At 49.3% G+C, this 23,087-nt stretch overlaps 1 protein-coding gene across 1 annotated transcript in view; it reads right to left on the reverse strand.

Moving 5' to 3' along the window:
* DSCAML1 (DS cell adhesion molecule like 1) overlaps positions 1-23,087 on the reverse strand; it is a 369,146-nt gene that overhangs the window by 332,368 nt on the left and 13,691 nt on the right. Inside the window, exons 2-3 of the mRNA XM_055548208.1 lie at positions 18,859-19,176; positions 14,335-14,481 (exon numbers count right to left, since the gene is read on the reverse strand). Coding sequence (XP_055404183.1) covers positions 14,335-14,481; positions 18,859-19,176 — 465 coding nt within the window. The remainder of the gene's footprint in view (positions 1-14,334; positions 14,482-18,858; positions 19,177-23,087) is intronic.

Consider the following 23,087-nt stretch of genomic DNA (forward strand, 5'->3'; position numbering starts at 1 on the left):
GCCATCTGACTCTGCTACCTGGCCAGAGAAAGGTGTCTCTCTGAGCCTCAGTTTCCTCGTTTGAAAGTGGGGGTGATACCATCTCTCACAAGAATAAAATGAGATAACACAAAAGGATCTTGATGAGGTACACTCCCCAAACAGACCTGGAGTAGTGGTCCTGTGGTTTTATTTATCCAGTTGTATCACTGCTGGTGAAGCTAAGTATCTTCCCCTTCTTCCCGGGCCACAGACCATGAGGAAGCAGAAAAGATATTCTGTCTTTAAAACATGAGGTCACTTCTGTGACAGTGCCTGGCACCGTGTCTGGCCCGCAGGCCAGTGGCTGAATAAATGCTGGCCTGAAGTGCTCCCTACTCTGTCCCAAAGGTTTTCTTCTCCCAAGGACAGGAGAAATCAGAGAGGCCGCAGAGAAAGGTTCCTGAAAGCCTTGGAGCCTCTGTTTACTCATCTGTAAGTTGGGGTATCTGTTTTACACAGATCTGTGCTGAGTCAGAGTGAAACATACACAAAGTGTGCTGTAAACTCTAAAAGCACAATATAAATTTATTCACACATATTATAAAGAGAATGTCGAGCTTGCCTCTTATCCCCATCCTGCTTAAACTCTGGGTGTGACATCACGGGGCCTTTCCTCCCACAGGCCTCGCTGGCAAGCTCCCGTATCCACCTTGCCAGTGCCCTGGGTTATGGGACAGCCGCCTGGGGAGCAGCAGGAAAAAGAGGGAGGGTGTGGGGTGAGGGACAGCCATCAGCCTGAAGGAGGCCCAGTGATCGTTCCTAGGAAATTCAAGGGCTGACCTTGGTTCCAGGAGGCGGAGCAAGGATGACCGCCGTGTCTCTAGGAACATCCGTAATCATAGAAGACTAACTCCCAAAAGTCCTTCCAGAATATTCCCTATCAAAATCCTCAGTGGCTCCCCACTGCCCTTCAATAATACACAACTCAGTGCAGCATCAACCACACCCTACCCTTACGTAGACCCTAAGCTCTGGCCAAACTAGGCTTCTCCCCCCCAAGAATGCAGCCTTGTTCTTGGTGCTCCTGGATTTTACATCTGCTCCCCCAAACTATGGTCTCCTAAACAGGGGTTTGCAACCCAGATGCTCACTAGATTCACCCAGAGGGTTTCACGAATACAGGTGCCAGGGGCTTCCCCCAAGGATCCTGACTTAATTGTTAGGGGTTGGGCTGGCCATTGGTGTTTGTTTGTTTTTTTTAAATCTCCCCAGGCGACTCTAAAGTTGAGAGCTGACAGGTCTAGAACAGTCTCCCCCGCAGGAGCTCCGCCTGCCAAAACATCCATCCTCCACGACCCACGGGAACTGCCGCCCTGCACAGCGCCTGTGCTAATCACAGAAGGCAGGGCACCCGCCTCTGAGCCCCCAGAGGCCATGCATCTGCGCATCACACTCTGCTTTGTGGTGGGCTCACCTGTGTCCCCAGTTCATCCCACCTGTTAGACAGCAAGCCCTCTGCAGATAAGCAGATCATGCCCCACATCATCCTGGCTTCCGTTCACCCTTCCTGGACCAAACAGACCTCATTAAATCATGATCCATCCAAAATTGTCCATGAAATTCAGAACACGTGGGCCACCCCCAGCCCAACCCAGAAGACTATGAGCTGAATGAGAAGTTGAGGAGGGACTAAGGATTTGCTCTCTTTGTTCAGGAGAAAAGGCCCAGACCTAAGCACTCACCCAGACACACTTCTGACCTTTATGCTCCCGTGGCGCTACACTTTCCTATAGACAGTGGGCCAAGATGTCTACCCTGGCCCCTGCTCTGGGTGCTTCTGGTCTATATAGGTGAATCTCTCACCCCTTTACATAGGCAAGGAAAAGTGAGTATGAGTGTGTGAGTACTTGTGTGTGCACAGTCGACATGTACAAGTTACACCATGCATATTATTTGTATACACACACAAATATTTATTTTAATTAATATGAGTTTCTTTGGTGTGCAGGAAGAGGAATTTCTTCACATCCCCTCAGATCCTCAAGCAAAGACCCTCGGGAATCACTGTCTATATAACACGGCATCTTGCACACAGGAAGTGCTCAAAAAACATTTGCTAGATTAAATAATGAACTGAAAATTCAACCACCTGACTGTTGCTGATGCCAACACAGCCACCTAGAGAGACGCAGGGAATGAAGTCAGTGTAGGACCTGACACCGCCAGGAGCAGTCCAATGGAGTCTGTGCCTCTTCCTGCGCATAGACCTGACGGGGACAACCAGTCCCTCAAACTTCTCACAACTGCGTCCCTCAGCCGGTGTCAGGACAGAAGGCTCTGGAATATTCCAGATAGAAGCCCTTTCCTTTTCTGTGTCCCATTCTGAAAGGCAGCGAAGAGGGACACCTGCCACATGCTCTCAGAAGGGATCCTTTGCTTCACAAAGTCCGAGGGCCCAATGGAACACCGCACAGAGGACAGAGGTTATCCGATGCCTGGCTGCACACTGCCACTTGCCATCACAGGCTTCTGTCTCTCACTCTCATCTGTTTCCCGGCTGACTGTCCAGATTCTTGGGGATCCCAGGTCCCTAAAGATAAGCCCTGGCCTTGAAATGGAAGAAGGGAATCTCCATGTGTGAGAGGAAAACATTCCCAATTCACAGGAAGCCTCTGAGCACCCCCTGCCCCGTGTACTGGAAGGCAGAGGGTTGTTCCTACTTCTGACTGGCTTTGCATTTCATTACAAAAGGCAGGCTCGGCAGCCCCAAAAGACACATGCCTAGACTCTGAGGATTCTGCACACAGCAAGATGCCAGGTAGACTACAAAATGAAAGTGAAAGTCATGCAGTCGTGTCTGACTCTTTGCAACCCCATGGACTGTACAGTCCACGGAATTCTCCAGGCCAGAATACTGGAGTGGGTAGCATTTCCCTTCTCCAGGGGATCTTCCCAACCCAGGGATGGAACCCAGGTCTCCTTCATTGAAGGCAGATTCTTTACCAGCTGAGCCACAAGGGAAGCCCAGACTACAAAAGCCAAGGTTAAATGTTAGGGAGCAGGCGTCAGCCATGCGGGGGTAACACAAAGGACTTACCCTGCCTCTGCCCCCATATGAGAGTTGTCTCCTGACCTTTCTAATCTTGTGCCCTTCACCCTGAAGGCCAAGTGACCTCCAGGGCAATGAGAGCCAAGACCATCCTTCTGCATACTTATTCCTGGCTGTTCAACCTTGTCTGCTCACCCCGGGCTGCTCATCCCCGGATGCTCGCTTTTGTGTACACACGAGACGATGCTCACACCCAGATGCTCACTCCTGGAATCTCATTCCTCACAGAGATCTTCTGGGTCTCAAGAAGATGACTAATCCTGGTACAGTTAATCACATGCCTGCTCAGAACCAGGAAAAATGGAAAACTTACATATAGAGAAAGGATCTATATATAGGAAGTAGATCTATATAGAAAAATATTAACTATACATGGAAAATATGTTTTCCCTATATAGAAAAAGTACACAATTTCTCTTGCTGTCATGTGAGGACATTGAAGCTCAGAAAGGTTAAAGGATTTAACTGAGGTCACATGGCAAGCAAGGAACAAGATGGTATCTGAGCCCAAGTACCTCGAAGGCCAGAGCCCACACCCTTTCAGCTTTGCTACACAGCATCATTGCACCACAAAAGGGCTGCCAAGGTCTGGCAGAGTCAGGCATCCCAGGAGCCAACAAAGGCTTTATTCTAGCAGCCACAGGACCACATCTTTCCCATCATTTAAATCTATTTTAGGGACTTCCCTGGTGGTCCAGTGGTTAAGACTCTGTACTTCCACTGCAGAAGGGCACAGGTTCAATCTTGGGTTGGGGAACTGAGATCCCACATGGTATGCAGTGTGACCAAAAAAAAAAAAAACCCATTTCATTTACAACCTAATCCAAAGGTCAGTCACCTTCCTGGTTAAACATTCTCCCTCAACAGTCATTGTCTGAGCACCTACTATGTGCTCGTGCAGTGAGGCTTGTGGGGTGATGAATGCCAGCTCCCCTCCCACCGCCGGCCTCTGCTCCGGCCCATCCCACGTGGCTCCAGCTCCGGCGGCGAAGTCTCATTGATACGCAACAGAGTTCAAAATCACAGGCTTGGCAGGAAGTGCCATCTATACATAGCTCTACCATTCTGTAAGCACCGTTGGCTTCTTCTGAATAAATGCTACCCTACATTAAATGCCAGAATTCGGCGAGCCATACTGCATGTTTGCAATGAGATTGAGAACTAAAGGCAAGATTGATTCTGATGTGAGCACCAGCAAAGCAAATGGGTTTTTGAAAACCCTATAATTTCCCTGCAACCCTTGACTTCACTAAACACACATTTTTAGACTCCAGCACAGTTAGGTAGGCATTAAACAAAAATGAGGTAGTCTAATGATGATTTATGTGTAGGATAACCTTCTATAAAGAATTCTGCTCTGATTTCAGGGTAACTTACAGAAGTGCCAACTTAAGCAAACAATGCTGCTTGTTCTGTGTCCACTGCCACGGCGTGATCCCAGGGCAGAGCATTCATCTGCAATTGTCTTAAATCTCCTGAAATTCACCCAGTGGGTGCTCAGGAAATGCAGCACCTGCCATGAACTAAATGGAAAAGCAAAATACGACACATGCACACGCCGCCAGAGGCACCTGTGAACACAGACATTTCTGCTTGACTGAGGAGCTGCAGCTGATGGTTCTGGAACCAACCAACTGGCATGCAAATGCAGAGCAGCCCGCCTGCAGGGAGACAGGAAGGGGTGCTGGGGAGCTGCGGGCATGCGCTCCAGGTGGGGGCCTCAAGAGCTCCTGGGATGCGAGCATCAAGCCAGAGATCTGGCACAGCCATCCCTGGCTGTGTAACCTTGGGAGGGGCCCCTCCGCTCTCCCCAAGCCTGATTTCTTAAGTAAGGTTAAGAACGTGTCTCCCGCAGATGGGTTGGAAGGATTCCGTAAGATGCTGCCTGTGAACTGGCTTTATAAACCTGAGAGCAGGTTTATAAGTGAAAGATGACACAGACGTCAGGGTCCAGTGCAAGGTGGCCCACGTCACCTCTAAGAGCTGAAACTGAACCATCTGGGCTCAGATCCTGCCCTACTACGTGCCCTCTATGGCCTTGGGCAGGGGACTGGCTTCTCTGCCTCCGGCTGCTCATCCGCAAAATGGAGCTAATCATGCCACCGACTACATAGGACACTTATGAAGATGAAATGAATGACTTATGAAGATGAAATGAATGACTCATGAAAAGCACTTATCACACAAGATCTCCATCACTGATCACTCATTTTCTTACTGTTACTATCTCTATGATTATCATTTCACCTTAGGCCATCTGACTTAAGAGAGAATTCCTTGGCTGCTTCAAAATGGTTCCCTGTAATCTCTAACCTTCAAAGGGTCTGTTAAGGCAGGGTCCCCCAACCTCTGAGATCTAATGCCTGATGATCTAAGGTGGAGCTGACATAATAATAATAAAGGAATAAAGTGCACAATAAATGCAGTACGCTTGAATCATCCCAAAACCATGCCCCCTATACCGCCAGCCCGTGGAAAAACTGTCTTCCGTAAAAACGGTCCCTGTTGCCAAAAAGGTTGGGGACGGCAGTAGGCACTGAAGGTGAATTTTTCTCTCTGCCCTCAGAAGAGGAAGATGAGGGAGTCTGAATCAGATGTTCCCTTCCCCATAAAAGCAAACAATAAGCAACAACAACAAAATTAAGGATCAGTTGCCTTTTCCCCTCTACAACTGCTTTGATGAGAGAAAGAGTAATTGTCGTGAGTCCCTGGGTCAGCCTTCAGGGTGAAGTCATTAAAGTATGTTACCGAAATGGAGCTTGGGCTTTGGGGACAAAAGCTCTGGGTCCAAGCATAGGCTCTGCCACTGAGAAGCTGTGTGCCCTGGAGCAAACTGCTTGGCCTCTCTGAATCTCATTCCTTTGTACTTAAGAATGGGGGTAGCACGCCTCCCTCGAAGGGTTAAGAGGAAAATTAAATGAGGTAACTGACATCCAGGTACGTGCCACAGGGCCCTGCATAAAACTGTATCTTAATACATGTTTATCTCCTCCTTCTGACTTTTCTTCTAATTATACAAGTCCCAGAACCTCACTGCATCTCTTTCCTCATCTGTAAAAAGGAGAAAGGAATGGGGGTTCCTTTGAGGAGTCAATGAGATCGTGTAAAAGTGCCTCATAAACTGCTTAGTGTTATTACTGAGCCAGGGTTTGAGACTGAGTGGATAAGACCCAGGTAGTTTGTGGAGCTGATCTTTGCTGTGCTGATACCAAACCACACACCTTCCTTCTTTCTTCAACATCATTCTGATCCGGCACCACTCAAGGCATAAGCGAATACAGAGATTAATAAAACAACAGCCGTTTTATTTCTCTCATTCTGCCCAGATATCATGATGGCCTATTTGAGTTAAAAGCACTGCAGTGGTCATCCACCTGGCCCCAGTTATTTACAGCTTTCTCAAGATCATGTTTAAGGGAAACCATTCTCCAGTGATCCCAGTATCACAGATCCTCTGGGAGGCTGCATCCTTGGCTGACCTGTGTCTTGTCTCCAGCCCGGTACCCAGAGAAGGTAGCATGGCCCATGGTTGGATCACATCATGAAGCTGGGTAGGCAATTTCCCTTCTGAGCTTAGTCCACTCTTTTTCCATCTGAGAATCCAAGTCTTGTCAGAGGCCTAATGTTCATCTAAAGGATTCCATATACAGGTTTCATGGTCCCCATTTCGTAGATGAAATAACTGAAGCTTTGTAAGTAAGTTGCTCCAGGTCACAGATTAGAACTAGCAGACTCCACAGCCTGACTTCTTTCTGCCACATTCCCCTAGCTCTCCCTCTTCAGTAAATTGTCTGCTCGTATCTGTCACCCTATTTTTTGTGTTGTCTTTTTCTTGTTGATTTGCAGCAGTTTTTTAAAAATATATATTCTGTATATTAATTTTTTATGAGACAACACAGTAAGGAGTTCAGAAGCACAAATAATGGAGTCTGGATGCAAAAATTTAAATTGTGGCCCTACTGCTGACTGACTTGGCAATTCAGTGAGCCTCCTTGTGCCTTAGCGTGTTCATCTATAAAATGGAGAGCGCTTATTTACTCAGCTTCAGATTTCTGTGAAGGTTAAATGAGCTAAGCATATAAAATGTTTAGAACAGAGCCTGGAAACTTAGTAGGTGCTCCATAAACATTAGTCATTATTATCAGGTTGCCATTTTTTTCTAGAACTACATAGAACCTTTATGAGTTAGATGTCCTTCCCAGACTTCTCCCTCACCGCTTCTATTTACCCTCCAGCCACATCCTCAGGTCACCCCATCCTCTCCTTGTCTTTCCCCACACTGCGACCTCACCCAACGTGCTATTTCTGCTCCAAGGCCTCCCTCTCCTTCAAGAGCCTTTCTGAGCAGACATCATCAGAAAGAATCCCAGTCTCTGATATATCATCTCTTCTTGGGAAGACACTAAAACCCCTAGATAGGAGCTGCTGAAGGCAAGAAACAGGTCATGGTTAAGCTTAATTCCTCCGTAAGGCATGAGACTCGGCCTAGCACCCATTTGTTAAATTACCTTGAGCACACCATCTATTTCATATTAGTACAGGCTGACAATCCAAGCCCATTTTCTCCAAGCCCTTAAGTAGTCAAGAGCTGAGATCCCCAATTTTGCACCTAAACAACAGAGTGTCACAGAAGGAATCCACAGAAGTGGTCTTTCTCAATGTAGCTCTGAAGCAGCTCAGTGTAATAGAGATCAAATGCTGTCAAGCCTAGATTTTGTAAAGTATCATTTTTCCATGTGACCTTAGGCAGGTCTCCTTCCTTCCTGCCTGCCACAGGGTGGTCCAGCAGGGGAGAAAGAGAATCTGTCATTTCATCACCATCCTTAATCATCTTCTCTGAATACTGGAGGGGATAGGGGTCTGAACGAAACACAGTTCCCGCTCTTGCTGATTAGACATTCTCATAGTGGGGATAACACAGATTTTAAAATATTATAGGACAAAATACGATTAGTGTCTTGAGCAAGGAACTGATAAATTTCAGATGGAGTTCAGAAAAGGATCCCCTGGAAGGAGGTTAATCTGGATGATTTTTAAATCCATTCTTAGCAGAAATCGGGAAAGACATCATGGGGAAAAAAGGGGTATTTGAGCCAGACTTTGAAAGATGGATAGGTTAGACAGACAAAGAAGGAAAGAAGTCTGATAGTAAAGCATCCCATGAGTAGTTAAGATGTTATGCTCTGAGAATGAGCAAGAGAGAAGAGGGAAGGGACAGAAGAAGGCACTGGTCTGGGCCTTCATTTCTTTATCAGTAAATGAAGAGGCTGGGCCCTAATGACCTTAAAGGCCCTACGGTAAGTGACTGTTCATTGGTAGCCTACATGTGCCCAACAGTTTCCAAGCACCACCTGGGCTCTCTCATCTGTGCCATCCCCTGTCCAAGTTGGTGGAGACTCATGGGATCCAAGTAGCTTTAGCATCAGCTGGAGCAAAATGCAATTAATACGCTAACCCTGCATTCCAAAGCCAAGCAAGATCATATCTGATTGTTATTGTGCTGGGATTATCCATCCTTGTCCATCAGAGCTGATGACATGAACAGAATCCTAAGTTCCCGGATCAGGACCAACTTTGGGTCTCCCACTGGGCCCCAAACAGAGCCAGGGCCTGATAAAGCCTCCTTGTTAGAATGGTTGTTCACTAATCTTGCAGCTGGAGAGCTGTTGCCGTTGAGAAAAACCAAAGCCTCTGCTCACTGCACACAGAGCCAGAAGCCAGGGCAAGCGCTGGGGCATGTTCTGGCCCTCAAGCAAGTGCAGGAAACAGGGATGAGCCCTCCTCCTGTGCTGGAATCTGAGGACAGGCCATTCCTAATGAGGAGCCTGCTCCCGAGAGGCAGCAGGAAATAGAGCAATTGGAGGAGCCCAGCTCAGACCCAGGCCACTTATTAGCTGTGTGGTCTTGGGGAAGTTGCTTAACTTCCCTGGGCCTCCATTGTCCTCATTTATACAAAACTGGGGGGGAAAACAGAAAAGCAAAAACTATCTTTCTTAAAGGGTTATTGTGTGGATTAGAGGTAATATATGTAGAATGCCTAACACAAAGGAAGTCTCAATACATAACGAATATGATCATTAATCTAATTATTATTACACTGTAACAGGTGCTGTGAGGGCCTTGGGGATAAAGAGATGGGAAAGATGGAGTTGTCCACTCTCCTGCAGCAGACAGAAACAATTTCTTCTACTGTGAGACACAGTGAATTAAGTGTTCCAGGAATGGAACTAGAGGAGCTATAGGTCTGCTATAGGCTGATGTTAAGGTTCATGGAAGGGGACACATGTGAACAAGTTTAAAGGACAAAAGCAGAGGGCAGTGTCAATAATAAAGAAGAGGGGATCGGTGCAGACAGGCAGAGGAGGTGCGGGACCAAATACAAATAGGTATGAAAACCTATGAGCAACTTGGAACACTGGGGACAATTAGGAAGCGGGGCAATGGGTGGTGGGCTCACTGACTCCCACCTGTGGTCTGGGAACACTGCCCATTTTCCAAAAGAACCCTCTAGCTGTTTCTCCTTGCTCCTGCTTCTCCCTCCCCCCAACACACAGGGTCCATCGTGCACTCCCACCTCTGCCAAGCCCTGATGACGACCCAGCAGCCAAGAGCCCTGCCCATTTGGACCAGGGAGCTGCTCCAGGCTTGTCTTCCACACCCAGGCAGATACATCTGGTCCACACATCTGAGCAGTGGCCAAAATTCCCCACGGGGCCCAGACAACCAGTCAGGATGCTGGGGAAGAGCATGCTGGGAAACTCCCACAAGGAGCCCGCATCAATATAATCAGGTCTGGTGGAAATTAAAAGCTATTAGGAACAGGGCCGGATTTATCTTTATATCCAGTAACATGCATTGTAATGGTGATCATGCAGATGGGAAATTAAACCACATCTCAGCTTCACTGGAGGTCTTAATTTTAATTTATGTTTACACACAGCCTTTTGCCCTATTACCCCCCACTCCACACACTCTGTAGAGCCAGTTTACTTCAGACCAAGTCTCCCGGGAGAGAAGTAAGAGGTAGCACTCTGCCAGCTCCTAGGTGAGAGGCTCTGTGCTATTTTACATACATCATTGAAGAGCCCAATGGGAGGAAGTTGACCAGCTCGGTGGGGCAGGAAGGAGGAGGAAGAGAGGGGCAGGGGTGATAGGTCACTGGGGAAGGTAGCACTTTGGGCTGTCTCTCTAGCCTCTACCTATCTGTGCAAAGTACAGCCCCAAAGTGGCTCAGAGTTTCAGCAGCGGCTCCAGGAGGCTTACCTGCCCCTCCCAATGGGTACAACTGAAAAGGCCAACCCATGAGCCAATACCAACCCACGGGGCTTGCTTAGGGCCTCAGCCTCTGATTCCTTCAACTGCCCTCAGAGAGGCATTGGAGGGCCCCCTCCTCATTTATAGGGGTCTGCAACCGCCCCTTCTTCCCAGAGCACCCATCCTCCTAAGGGAGATGTCTCCTGGGCCCTGAATGGCCCACACAAGCCTCTTGTTCCTCCTCCTGCTCTCTCACCTGTACCTGCTGGCCCTGTGGTTGAAGGATCTGAGCCCAGCCCTGCAGACCCAGAGATCAAAGTCAACACCATTCTCCCTGCTCCAGAAGCTGCCCCAAAGTGTCAGAGGAAAGTCACTCGAGCTCCTAAGGAAGTACTTCCTTAACCTCAAGGCAACCCCATCATTATATCTCCCCCTATCATCATGAAACGGAGAGGGCAATGGCACCCCACTCCAGTACTCTTGCCTGGAAAATCCCATGGACGGAGGAGCCTGGTAGGCTGCAGTCCATGGGGTCACTGAGGGTCGGACACGACTGAGCGACTTCACTTTCACTTTTCACTTTCATGCATTGGAGAAGGAAATGGCAACCCACTCCAGTGTCCTTGCCTGGAGAATCCCAGGGACGGGGGAGCCTGGTGGGCTGCCGTCTCTGGGGTCACACAGAGTCGGACACGACTGAAGTGACTTAGCAGCAGCAGCAGCATCACCATGAAAAGCCGCTGTCCAACATCCCAGCTGAAGTGCGCACACACACACACACACACCCACACACACCCACACACACACACACACCAGTGTGGTATGGATAGCAAAGTATCCTGTTTTTATGAAAAACTCAATAAGCAATTTGCATTTTCCAAAATTAAAGCCTGGGGTGGGTAGACCCAAGTCCTGGCCCTTTATCTACAGAGCCTGGAGCATGCAAAACTCTACTCCTTCTGGTTGTCATGAATTCCTCTGGGCGGCTGTTATAATTGGCTGCATGTGCTTTGGGAAGTCCATCCCTGGATCTAAAGCGTAGCCACAGAGGATCTAGAATGACGCTGGATGGAGTTGGAGAACTGGGCAGTGGAGGAAAATTCTCTGAGGCTCAAGGCAAGGAACAGGTCTATAGAATCGATGTGTACAGAGCCCAGCAGACTGGCATCTAGCCCACTTCCCTGATAATTATGCCCTTTGGGGCCACCAGCCCAGGCTTGACATCAAAGACAGCCCTGAAGCACCAACAACAGTGAGCCTGGGGGAAGCTCACTGCCTCCAGCTCCTCCACACAGGAACCAGGTTAACCTTCGTCTCTCCTGTCTGAGATGAGCTTCTAACCACCTCACGCCCCCCACGCTCAGCCTATCCCAATGCCTCTGTGCACGCAGTTCCCACATTCTTTAACTCTCCCAATCATCCATTCACATATCCACGGGACATTTGGTGAGCATTCGTCCTGTGATAAAAGGTGGTGTGTTAGGAGCCAGAGGGGTGTGTACATGAAAACAACCCAGGTTCCACTCTTGGGAAACTCAGTCCAGTGGGGCACAAAGACCCTGATGCACAGAAACACACACCCCACAACAGGAGACAACAGGACAGAGAGGAGAACGCTCTGGCCCCTTATAATTACCACCACGGTCCCAGCCCTTCCTCAGTGTGTGGCAGGCAGGGTTTGAAAACATCTGACACATGAACTAGCTTCACTCTTACTTGATCCCTGTGAAGTAGGTCAATCATCAACCCGTTTTATTATCGTTGGGGAAAATGAGCCACCATGGAGGTAAAAGTTACCCAGAGGGTTGAGTTTCAAGCCCTGGCAGCCTGATCCTCGATTCTGGGCTTTTAGTCATTACACCTGACTCAGTTCTATGAACCTTTCCCAAACACCAGCACTGACTTTTTCACCTTCCTTAGGCCAGGATCCCCCTTGTATAAGGCATACAAGCCTCTGTTGTACTCAGAGTAACTCTTCTTGGATACATTTGTATGGGTGCCAGGAGGCAGTTCCATGTGGGGTTCAGGGCACAGGCTAAAAAAAACAGCCCTGGGTTCAGCCCTGCCCTCTGCATAAGATGTGTGACCCAAAGTCTCTTTACTTCTTAGAGCCTCAGTTTCCTCTTCAGAAAAGCAAAGGGAAAAAAATACACTTACAGATTTTTTGTGAGGATAAAATGAGGTCATATATAAAAGTTTCTTAGCCCAGTGCTGGGCATATAGTAAACACTCAAAAATTATTATTATTATTATTTTAATGAACATAATTATTGGTCTATAAATTCAGGTCTATGAGAAAATACCACATTTCTTTACATTCTTTAAATCATCTTTCCATGTGACTGCTGGAGAGACAGGACATTCAATCTCCATCCTTACTGGGGCTTCCCCCAGGAGGCACCAAGGTCCAGGGTCTTTCTGGTGCTCACCAGCCTGTTGTCCCTACCTGCATCATCACTCTGGGTCAAAGGCTGTGTACTTTATGCTTCATTTGAATATAAGAATCCTATCCTCAGTCCCAGACCCCATGGAGCCACCCACAGCGGACCCTGTGGAGTCCGACCACTTCCTCCAGCCATACCCACTGGGCAGCCCACAGCGCCACCCTGCCTCTGGCATCTGTTTATCTCCTGCTTGTTCCCTGCCCTCCTCAGAGGCTCTCCTCTCCAGCCAGAACACCCATCCTAATCTTTGCTGTTTGCTTATGGTTTTACAAAAGGCAGGAAGAGCAGGTATCAAGTTTCTGATTCCTGTACAAGATCTGAGACCAGGAGATATAATGGCCTGGCCATCGGCTTGGGACTGAGAGCAGGAAAAAGTTCCAAAGGCAAAACAAAAATTAATGTCTCAAAAAAGTATCACACCACCTTGGCTGTCAAGATGCTGAAGCACTGGTCTCCCAGCTCCATCTCGGAGCCACCCTAGAAGGAGGAGATTTAAAACTGTTCATGTCCAGGTTCTGCCCCTAGAGATTCTGATCTGGGATGGGGCCCAGGCACTGGTGTTTTTTCAAAGAGCTCCCCTGGACTTCAGCTGTATAGCAAGATTTGGAACTCCGGCTTTACAGGTGTCATGAACAGAAGTCTGTCTTCTCCAACTAACCTGCAGAACTCAAGCCAACTAGAACCATTTCCTACACCCCAGCGATGGGTCATCAGTACCGGAGGGGCACTCAGCAAGCAATCTGGTCAAGTGGAAAGGAAAGGAAAGGAAAACCAAGGCCCTTGATGGAGAAAGGAAGAAAAGTGGCAGGGCCTCTGCAAAGTACAGCAATGCAGGGAGAAATGCTGGAGCGATGGAAAAACCCCATGGTTTTGTAACCGGAGGCCTGGAGGTATTCTGAGGATCTGAGGTCCTCTCTTGGGGTTTCCAGACCTGTTTTCCTGTGGAAGGGACAACTCTGCATAAGGAAAAGGAACCAGCAATGAAGGGACTGCAATCATAGTGTCTCTAACAAAGAGAGCCTACAACATGGTATTAACCTCTTTTTCCAACTCCTGGCACAGCATGAGGCCAGCTAGGATTCTGAAGGGACGTCTAGGCAGCTCATGAAACACGAGTCCCACACGCATGCTCACTCAAGTCTGGTCCCCTGAGAATCCCAGGAACATGGACCATGTACCAGCCTCTCATCCCTCCTCTCCCCACAGTCTTTCATAGGTAAGGTCTTTCAGCCTTGCCTCCCATCCCTAAGGCCGTGGGCCATCATAGACCCATCAAAGTGTCAGGAAAGAAGGTGAGCCCACTCCTTCCTGGGAGCAGGACAGACCTGTGTCTGATGGGATCTTCGCACATACAGGCCGCTGGCACATGGGTTTTCAATACCTCACACGGAGACGCATCAAGCCAAGACTGAAGACACTTTTTTGCCGAAGCATCACCAAAACAATAAAAACTGCTCGCCAGAACCAACCTCAAGAGCTGGGTGAGCTCAACCACCAACGCAGCTCCTCCGATTTTGCACCCCACCCCCACGCCCCTGCCTGGGCAGCGCCACGGTCCTTTCTTACCTGGGACGATGGCGACTGTGTCTTTCTCCCAGGACACAACGCTAACGTATTCCTGCACTGAAGAGGGGATGAGGCACTTGAAGACGGCCACGCTACCACGCATCGACCTTTGATCCTCCACCCGGACGGTGTAGGGTTCCCTGAAAACTGCAGACAGGTTGCAGGGCGGAAAGAAGAGGGGGTCACAGGCTGGGCTGGGACAGGGTGGGGGGCCCGAGAAAGCCACTTCTCAGCACCCCAGGCCTCACCCACCATCACTTCTTCTCCCACATCCCACCTGGCCCACCCAAAAGTTCCTGCCAGGGAACTCATCCCTGCCTTGTCCAGCAACCTCCTCCACTCCCCACCCTCCCTCAGAAACACCCAGCCTCCCTCTACAAGACCGTAACTCCACCTTCTAGCCCTTCCAGTTCTGGGGAGTTTTAACAAAGTACATTAGGTTGCACAGGCCTGGAGGGCAGCACCTCCACCCTGCAATGGGATCATTTCAATAAGGGGATGTGTGCTTTATAAGGAAAAGTACCAGAACACCTCTAAGGAAACCTCACCTTCCTACATTATTCCTGGGCCCAGGGTGGGAACGGTTTGAGGCCCGGTGACCATCACATGCCAAAACAAGAACCATGAGACACGATCTAACAATAGATGTTTTTGTATGCCACTTCAAAGTGAAAGGCAGCCTGGGAAAATGTAGTTAACATGCACAACTTTCTGTAGGGCTCAGGGGTTTATAAGAACAATGAGAGAGAATATTTGAAACAGTGAAGATCTCTGAAAATGCAGAATGCCAGTGACATGGGCAATCTCCAAGATTCTCCCAAAGCACCCTTGCTGCTCTCTCTCCTGACCTGACACCACCTACAGCCTGACCTCCAATCCTGGTCCTGCCTTCAGATGACCCCTGCTTCACCGTGTGCAGTGGAGGCCTCCTGCCTCGGTCCCAGGGCTGGTTTCTGGGGCACTGCCACCTGCAGATGCTCTGCCTGTCCGGGCCCCTGGGTGGGCTGGACCAGCCTTGGGGTAGAGCTGAGGGGCCCGCCTCTGTCTCTCTCTGATCCTCCCCTGCTTGGCCTCTCCCCAGGGCCCTTCTCCATCCTTCCATGTCTTCTCTGCCAAGCAGAGCTGGTGCAGCCAGAGCCCCACTGCCTCCCGACCTTGTCCCTCAGCAGGCACCTGGGCAGCGTGCCCTCCTGCTCTTCCTGCCATGGTTGCCAGGGTGATGCTCAGGGCCCGGCAACCCCTCTGGCTGTGCACCTGCAGCCCCTGTGACTTCATCAAGAGCTTCTTAATTGGCTGCGTTTCCCATCAGGCCAGCCCCGTCCAGTCCTCTCCTGGCCTTTATTCTTTTCCTCTCCATGGCTGTGATGGGAAGACGCACAGTTGAGATGGAGGAGAGAGGCATGGAGGGAGGCACCCCCAGCTCCGTGGGGCTATGGTCCCCCCGCCCTTCTGTGTGCTGGACGTGGCATTGCCTGCGGATGCGAGGAGAGCACAGAGGAGACTAAAGAGAGGGAGCAGAGAGGAGGGGGGAAAGGGCTGGGGCAGTCCCCCAGGGCCAGCAGAGGCCCACGGCTAGCAGCATCAAACAAGCCGTCCCTGCCAGCTCCTCCGAGCAGTGCTGTAACCCTGGACAGAGCTAACGAACATTCTGAAGCCTCAGTTTCCTCATTCATAAAAGGAAACAATACCAGCAGCATGGAGCAGGCCTGGCACATGGAAAATACTAAAGCAGTGCTGCTCGTCATTACAGCTACGCCTCTGGGATCAACTGGCGAAGTGACCTTGGGCAAGTGGCTTAACCTTTGTCTTAGTCACTTCACTGTAAGAAACACCAGACAGGATTATTGTGAAAACTGACACCTAACCCAGTAACATGCAGGTAACAGGAAATAGGGCATCGCTTGCTCTTAGCTCAATCTTCCAGGCTGTGGAGGCCAGAAGTGGCCTCCAAACCATGGGCTCAGGGCTCCCAGTCCAGCACCTGGGTCCTCTCAGGGGAAGGGTGCTGCTCCCAAAGAGAGGGTCCATGTGGAGCCCCAGAGGAGATAGCTAAGCATGGCCCTGGGGTGCTGAGAGCTCAGACTCTCCCTCTAAACAAACCAGCAGGATGAAGTCCGTGCTCAGTTGCTTAGTCATATCTGACTTTTTGTGGCCTCATGGACTGTAGCCCTCCAGGCTCCTCTGTCCATGGAATTTTCCAGGCAAGAATACTGGTGTGGGCTGCCATTTCCTCCTCCAGGGGACCATCTTCCCAATCCAGGAATCGAAACTACATCTCTTATATCTCCTGCATTGCCAGGCAGATTCTTTACCATTGAGCTACTTGGAAAGACCTATGGGCTAAAGATCAGCTCTTTAATTAAAAACTGCCAACCCAGCTCACCCCCTATATACACCCATTCCCTACTACTTGGAACTTCGTACATGTGAGAGGCTGCTGTAAGGCAGAAGGATCTTAATGCAACTGAGCATTATCTCACTGGACGATCACACAGTGATGAATGGGGTAGGTGCTGGCAATCAGCTTAGCAGAGGCAAAGCTGAGGCTCAGAAAGGTGTGTTTTGCACCTAAGGTAAGTTACTAAGATTCCCAAGAACAAAACAACTTTCCTTGAGGGGCTGACTCTTTGCTAGGCCAGGAAGTCAGAGCAGGATCCATCACTAGGCAGGCAGGTCCGGGAGACTTCCCTGAAAACCTCTCTTCTCTGCCCAAAACAATCACCAGGAAAGATGGTGCACCCAAGGCTGGGTGCCATCGTAGTGGGTTAGCTAGAACACTACCTGCCCTCTCCCACCCAAAATGCTTAAGAATCATTCATCAAACCTCAGTGTTTTATTACTATTTCAGGCACACTGCACAATGGATTAGAACACACCAGCATATCATGCGGAGAAGGCAATGGCAGCCCACTCCAGTACTCTTGCCTGGCAAATCCCATGGACGGAGGAGCCCAGTAGGCTGCAGTCCATGGGGTCGCTAGGAATTGGACACGACTGAACGACTTCACTTTCACTTTTCACTTTCATGCATTGGAGGAGGAAATGGCAACCCACTCCAGTGTTCTTGCCTGGAGAATCCCAGGGGCGGGGGAGCCTGGTGGGCTGCCAACTCTGGGGTCACACAGAGTCAGACATGACTGAAGCAACTTAGCAGCAGCATATCATGACATCCTAGTAAAGACTGGCTGATCTAAGCCACTGTCTTGCCTCCAGACCTAACAAAGAGAAATGAGACTTTCTAGTTTCTACAAAGAGACCAGTTGAAAAGCACTTACTTCCTTGCCTCCGTCAACTCTTCCCAAGACCAAAATCCTTCACTGCTAAGAGTTTTCCATCATGGATTTTACCTAAATGTCTGTCCTCACGAGATACCTTATACTCAGATGTCCATCAGCAGTGGAATGGATAAATAAAGTGCAGGATGGTCAGACGAGACTCCATGGCAATGAGAATGAACAACCAATATCTTTGCACAGCAGTGGGGCTAAACCCTACAAACAACAGTGAGCAAAAGACTCAAGAGAATATGTGCTGTAGGACTCCACTTAGATAAAGTACAGCAATAGCGAACATCCATCTCGTTAGAAGTCAGGACCGTGGTTTCCCCAAAGAGTGGAGTGACTGAAAAAAAGCACGAACAGGCTTCTGAAATGCTGACACCTTCATCTGGATATTAAACTTTGTGAAAATTCATCAATCTATATGCTGCTGCTGCTGCTGCTAAGTCGCTTCATTCATGTCCGACTGTGCGACCCCATAGACGGCAGCCCACCAGGCCCCACGGTCCCTGGGATTCTCCAGGCAAGAACACTGGAGTGGGTTGCCATTTCCTTCTCCAATGCATGAAAGTGAAAAGTGAAAGTGAAGTCGCTCAGTTGTGTCCGACTCTTCGCGATCCCATGGACTGCAGCCTACCAGGCTCCTCCGTCCATGGGTACACATTTCTTTTTATATATTCTATTTCAATAAAGGGGTTTTTTTTTTAATATAAAGTCACTGAATGTTTTTCATGAATCAAGTACTAAAATGAACACATTACTTAATTTAAACGGGCGTTATCTCATTGAACCAACACACATGGTGATGAATGGGTAGATGCTTGCATCAGCTTTGCAGGGGAGGAAGCTGAGGCTCTGAAAGGCATGTTCTCTGCCTAAGGACACACAGTGCCCAGTTACTCAGTCATGTCTGACTGTTTGCAACACCACGGTCTGTAGCCTGCCAGACTCCTGTGTCCATGGGATTCTCCAGGCAAGAATAACTGGAGAGGGTTGTCATTTCCTCCTCCAGGGGATATTCCAGACTCAGGGATCAAACCCGTGGCTCCTATGGCTCCCGCACTGCAAGCAGATTCTTTATCCCTGAGCCACCTGGAAAGCCTTAAGAACACACAAGCAGTGGCAGAGCTAAACAACACAATCTTCCTTGAAGGGCTGCCTTCTTCCCTGTTATACTCGTCCTCAGAATGGGTGCTGCCCGCTCCCCATTCCTGCCCTGTAGGGGAGCCCGTGTCTGGTCCTCTACCTGCTTTGACGCGGATGTTGGGGCTCCGGATCTTGCCGGCAGCGTTCTCCGCGGTGCAGAAGTAGTCATTGTCGTGGATAAAGCTATTGAAGGCGGAGGGGGAAAAGGGGTAGAGCTGCAGCGTCCCGTTGGCGTGGACGTGCCGGATGTGCGGCACGTCATAGATGTCGTCCCCGGTGGCCAGGTACCATCGAAGGGCCGCGCTGGGGGAGCCCGCGGCCGGGCAGGGCACCACCACCCCCACGGAGCTGGAGAAGGTCACCTGCTGCAAGGAGTCATTTACAAAGTAGAGGCTGGTGCCGACATCTTCAGGGCGGGCTGCAGGGGAGGAGAGAGAGGAGGAGAGCAGAGAGGCTAGTTAGTGAAGCTAAGGATACCCTCAGGGTCCACAAAGGCTGCAAGCCCCAGCTCATTCATAAGACGTTGGAGCACCAGCCATTCAATAAGTACTGCTGAGCCCTGACTATACACCAGGCACTGGCAAGGATGAGTAAGAGACAGTTCCCACCCTGCAGATGCTTCCAGCCTAGCACAGGGACGGCAAAATGTTGAAACGGCTCATTCTCCTCACCAAGCCAAGTCCAAAGCCGTGGTCCACTCCTAAGCATCCACGGTATAAGAGAGACACTGACGTTGCTTAGAAAAAGGATGTTTATTGAGCACCTATTAGATGCAAAGATGTTCACACCCAGTCCCCCAGTCCATCTTTATAATCCTGAGAGGGGATGGCATGGTGTTACAGAAATTAAAATGGAGGAAGTCTTGTTCAGGCTTCAGAAGCAGGAGAGCAGGCCTCTGACCTCCCTGGACACTGCCTGGATTCTGTGCCTGCCTGGAAACACAACTAATCGGGCAACATTTTAGATAAGAAAGGGTGTGGGTCTTGGAATTCTTGAGCACTTGGAGGGCAGGCCAACCCCCTGGGGTCTAACAAAATCTTATGACTCACAATGTGAAACAAACGGTATTATAAAAAGGTTAAAGGAAAACGAGAGCTACATTTTTGTGCAAACTGATGATGATATCAGTTTGTGGCCCAGGATTATAAGCAGGAATCCCCCCAAACTGCTATTTGCAGTCTCACCTGTGGAGTGGACATGTTGCCCAGGACCTTTTCCTAATTGGGACTCCAGATTGCTGTTACCTGGGACTTCCCAGCATGCCGTTTTAAGCCTGAATGTTGGTTGGCCCAATTTGGTGGTGTATGTGCTGCTGTTGTTATTGCTGTTTAGCTGCTAAATCATGTCGACTCTTTGCGACCTCATGGACTACAGCCCACCAGGCTCCTCTGTCCATGGGATTTCCCAGGCAAGAATACTCGAGTGGGTGGCCATTTCCTTCTCCAGGGGAGTCTTCCTGACCCAGGGATGGAACCTCTGTCTCCTGCATTGCAGGTGGGTTCTTTAACACTGAGCCACCAGGGAAGCCTGTACGTGCTGTTCCTCTTCTCTATTGTTTCTCTTTCTCTTTTCTTTTAATGATTGTATATTGAAATTAAGTTAAATAATTCTCTATTAAATATTGAAGTCATGTATTTGTATGTAATGAGTGGTTTCTTTTGTTAACAAATCCTTCAAACCTAAAATAAAGTAAAACTTTTGGCAAAACATATGGCCTCTTTTTTATCATTCCCTTTTGGAGGCTAAGCAGTTACGTGATTTGCCTGAGATGACAGAGCTAATAAGCTACAGAACTGGAATCTGAACCCAGTGCTCTCAATAGGATCTTAGCACACTTTCTAACACACCAGAGCCAAAAGGTAAAAGGTCTGAGACCATGTTCTAAGAGGAAGGGCTCCCAAAGTGCGATGCTGCCCGGACGAGAGAAGGCTGCAGAAGACCCTGGGAGCCGTCTTTCCCCTCCGGAGATCAATTTGGAAAATGTGTTGTCCCAAGGGATGGGATGAGGACTGATGGCACCATGAGTAGATCAATCCAAGCTTAGGAATAAGAGACATCACCGCCTACCTCCCTGACACTGACCGACTATGGAATTCCCTTCCCCTCTCTGATCATCCATTCCTTCACTCATAAAATGGAGGGGGGATCCATGAGACTGCAAAGACCCCATGAGTCTCTGACATATCGCCATTGCAACACTCGATCACACAGGTGAACATGCTCACAGCAGCAGCTACCTGACAACGTCAAGGCCACCTGGCAAGGAGGACAGCTGTCTGCAACACTCAGCCCAGCACAGGACCTTGGTCTTGCCTGCTGTTGTGGGATGTGTGATGCCCTGTGTGATGGAATCAGGACCTTCCCTCCCTACCAAGGAGCCTGCCTCCTTAGGAAGGGCCACCTCTCAGCAGGTGGAGGCAAACCCAGAGCAAGAGGGGCCCAGTCCCAGGTCTCCAGCTGGAAGCCACTCCTTCCCTACCAGGAAGATCAAGGAGCAACCAAACGATTCCGCTGCTTGTTTAAAGAACGTTGCAGGGGACCCAACTTGACCTCAATTTCCACAACTTTATCAGGAGGGGGAGGGCTTGCATCCAGACCATATTAATATTCTCAGCTTAACTCTGAGCCGAGCCTCCAGGGAGGATATACCGGGCAGCTTGTTGAGGAAGGCCATTAAGGCTCATTGGTCAGAGCAATTCACATCATCTCATAAAAAGCCGTGATGAAGCCATTAGCAGCAGAGCTGGAAAACACATCCCTGGGCTCCTTGCTGCGGTGTCAGGGGCATCCTCTCAGCAGCAAATGCATTTGCTGTCCCCACCCAGCACTGCACCCTTATTGGCTACAGGGGAGCAACGGGATGAGGAGGAAACTGGGAAGCACGGCTTCCCTACCCACGTCCTCTCACTGCCTCCACTGTATCAGTCCTGGGGGTGGTGACCAAGCAAGTCTGCTCTGTGCAAGAGGAAAGGGACCCTCAGAAGCCTGTCCAATTCACAGGGGCTTGGGTGTTCTCCAAGGCCATGAAATCATACCATTTGCAAGTAAGCAGGCTAAGGCTTAGGAAGTTTCTTCTCCGATCCACTCTCCCCAGATTCCCAGAAGCCTGCTCACCTTCCAAAGGTTTCTTTACTGACATTCGATCAACAATTATTCACTAAGCACCTTCTTCCTGCAGGCCCTGTTGTAAGCCCTTTACTTATATGACCTCTTTTCATCCTCCCAACAACCCTATGAGGGAGATACTGTTATTATTCCAGTTCACAGATGAGGAAACTAAGGCACTGAGAGATCAAAGCGACTTTCCCAAGACCACACGACTGGTAACCAAGGGCTCTGGATGCAGATGAAGCAACTGAGTCCAGAGTCTGATTTCTTAACCCTCAGATGATGGTAACCAGTGCAACAATAAAGAGGGAGCTTATACCGTTCTGGAAAAAAAAAAAAAAAACCACCTGGCCACCAACTTCCCTATTCAGCTGACCACGAGCAAGATTTATACATCTGCACACCTGTGTGCATACACGCACACACATCCTGGGAGAGGGGCCCCTGTCAGACTCAACACTTCAGACAACACTCAGCCTGTGGGAACAGGAACATCAGTCTGGGGTTCTGGGTACTTCCTGAGACAACCTAGTTAATCAGACACACTCACCATGGCAGCTTTATGGATTTTGGAAGCCAAAATCCATCAAGAAACAGAAAGACTCTACATTATGCCTGACAAATGGACTTAGGAAGCTGAGAAAGATCTCTGACAGAGAGGAACTCAGGAACTGTCTGATTTAAGGGGCCGGGTAAGAAAATATTTAAGGATCTGTATGATGCAGCCCTCAGTGATAAGACCAACTGCAATAATACTAGCAACCATGGATTTCACTAACTGCGGGCCAGGCTGGGTGCTCTCACTTAACCTCATGACTCTCTAGGCGATGTTGTAATTCCCATTGCTGTCGTTTAGTTGCTAAGTCATGTCCGACTCTTGGTGACCACATGGACTGTAGTCTGCCAGTCTCCTCTGTCCATGGGATTTCCCAGGCAAGAATACTGGAGGGGGTTGCCCTTCCCTTCTCCAGGGGATCCTCCCCACCCAGGGGTCAAACCTGCATCTCCTGCATTGGCAGGTGGATTCTTTACCACTGTGCCACCTGGGAAATATTCCCATTGCACAGATAAGGAAATTAAGACTCCAAGAAGTTAAGTAACTCACACAATGTAAGCCAGAGTGTAAGTGTTGGAGGTGGGCTGGGACCCAACTTTGCCTGACTTCAGAGCCTGGGAATGAAACTGCTCTATCGTATGAAACATGCTGAAGACAAGAGGAAT

This window comes from Bubalus kerabau, chromosome 15, assembly GCF_029407905.1.
Source record: "Bubalus kerabau isolate K-KA32 ecotype Philippines breed swamp buffalo chromosome 15, PCC_UOA_SB_1v2, whole genome shotgun sequence".
Classification (NCBI taxonomy): domain Eukaryota; kingdom Metazoa; phylum Chordata; class Mammalia; order Artiodactyla; family Bovidae; genus Bubalus; species Bubalus kerabau.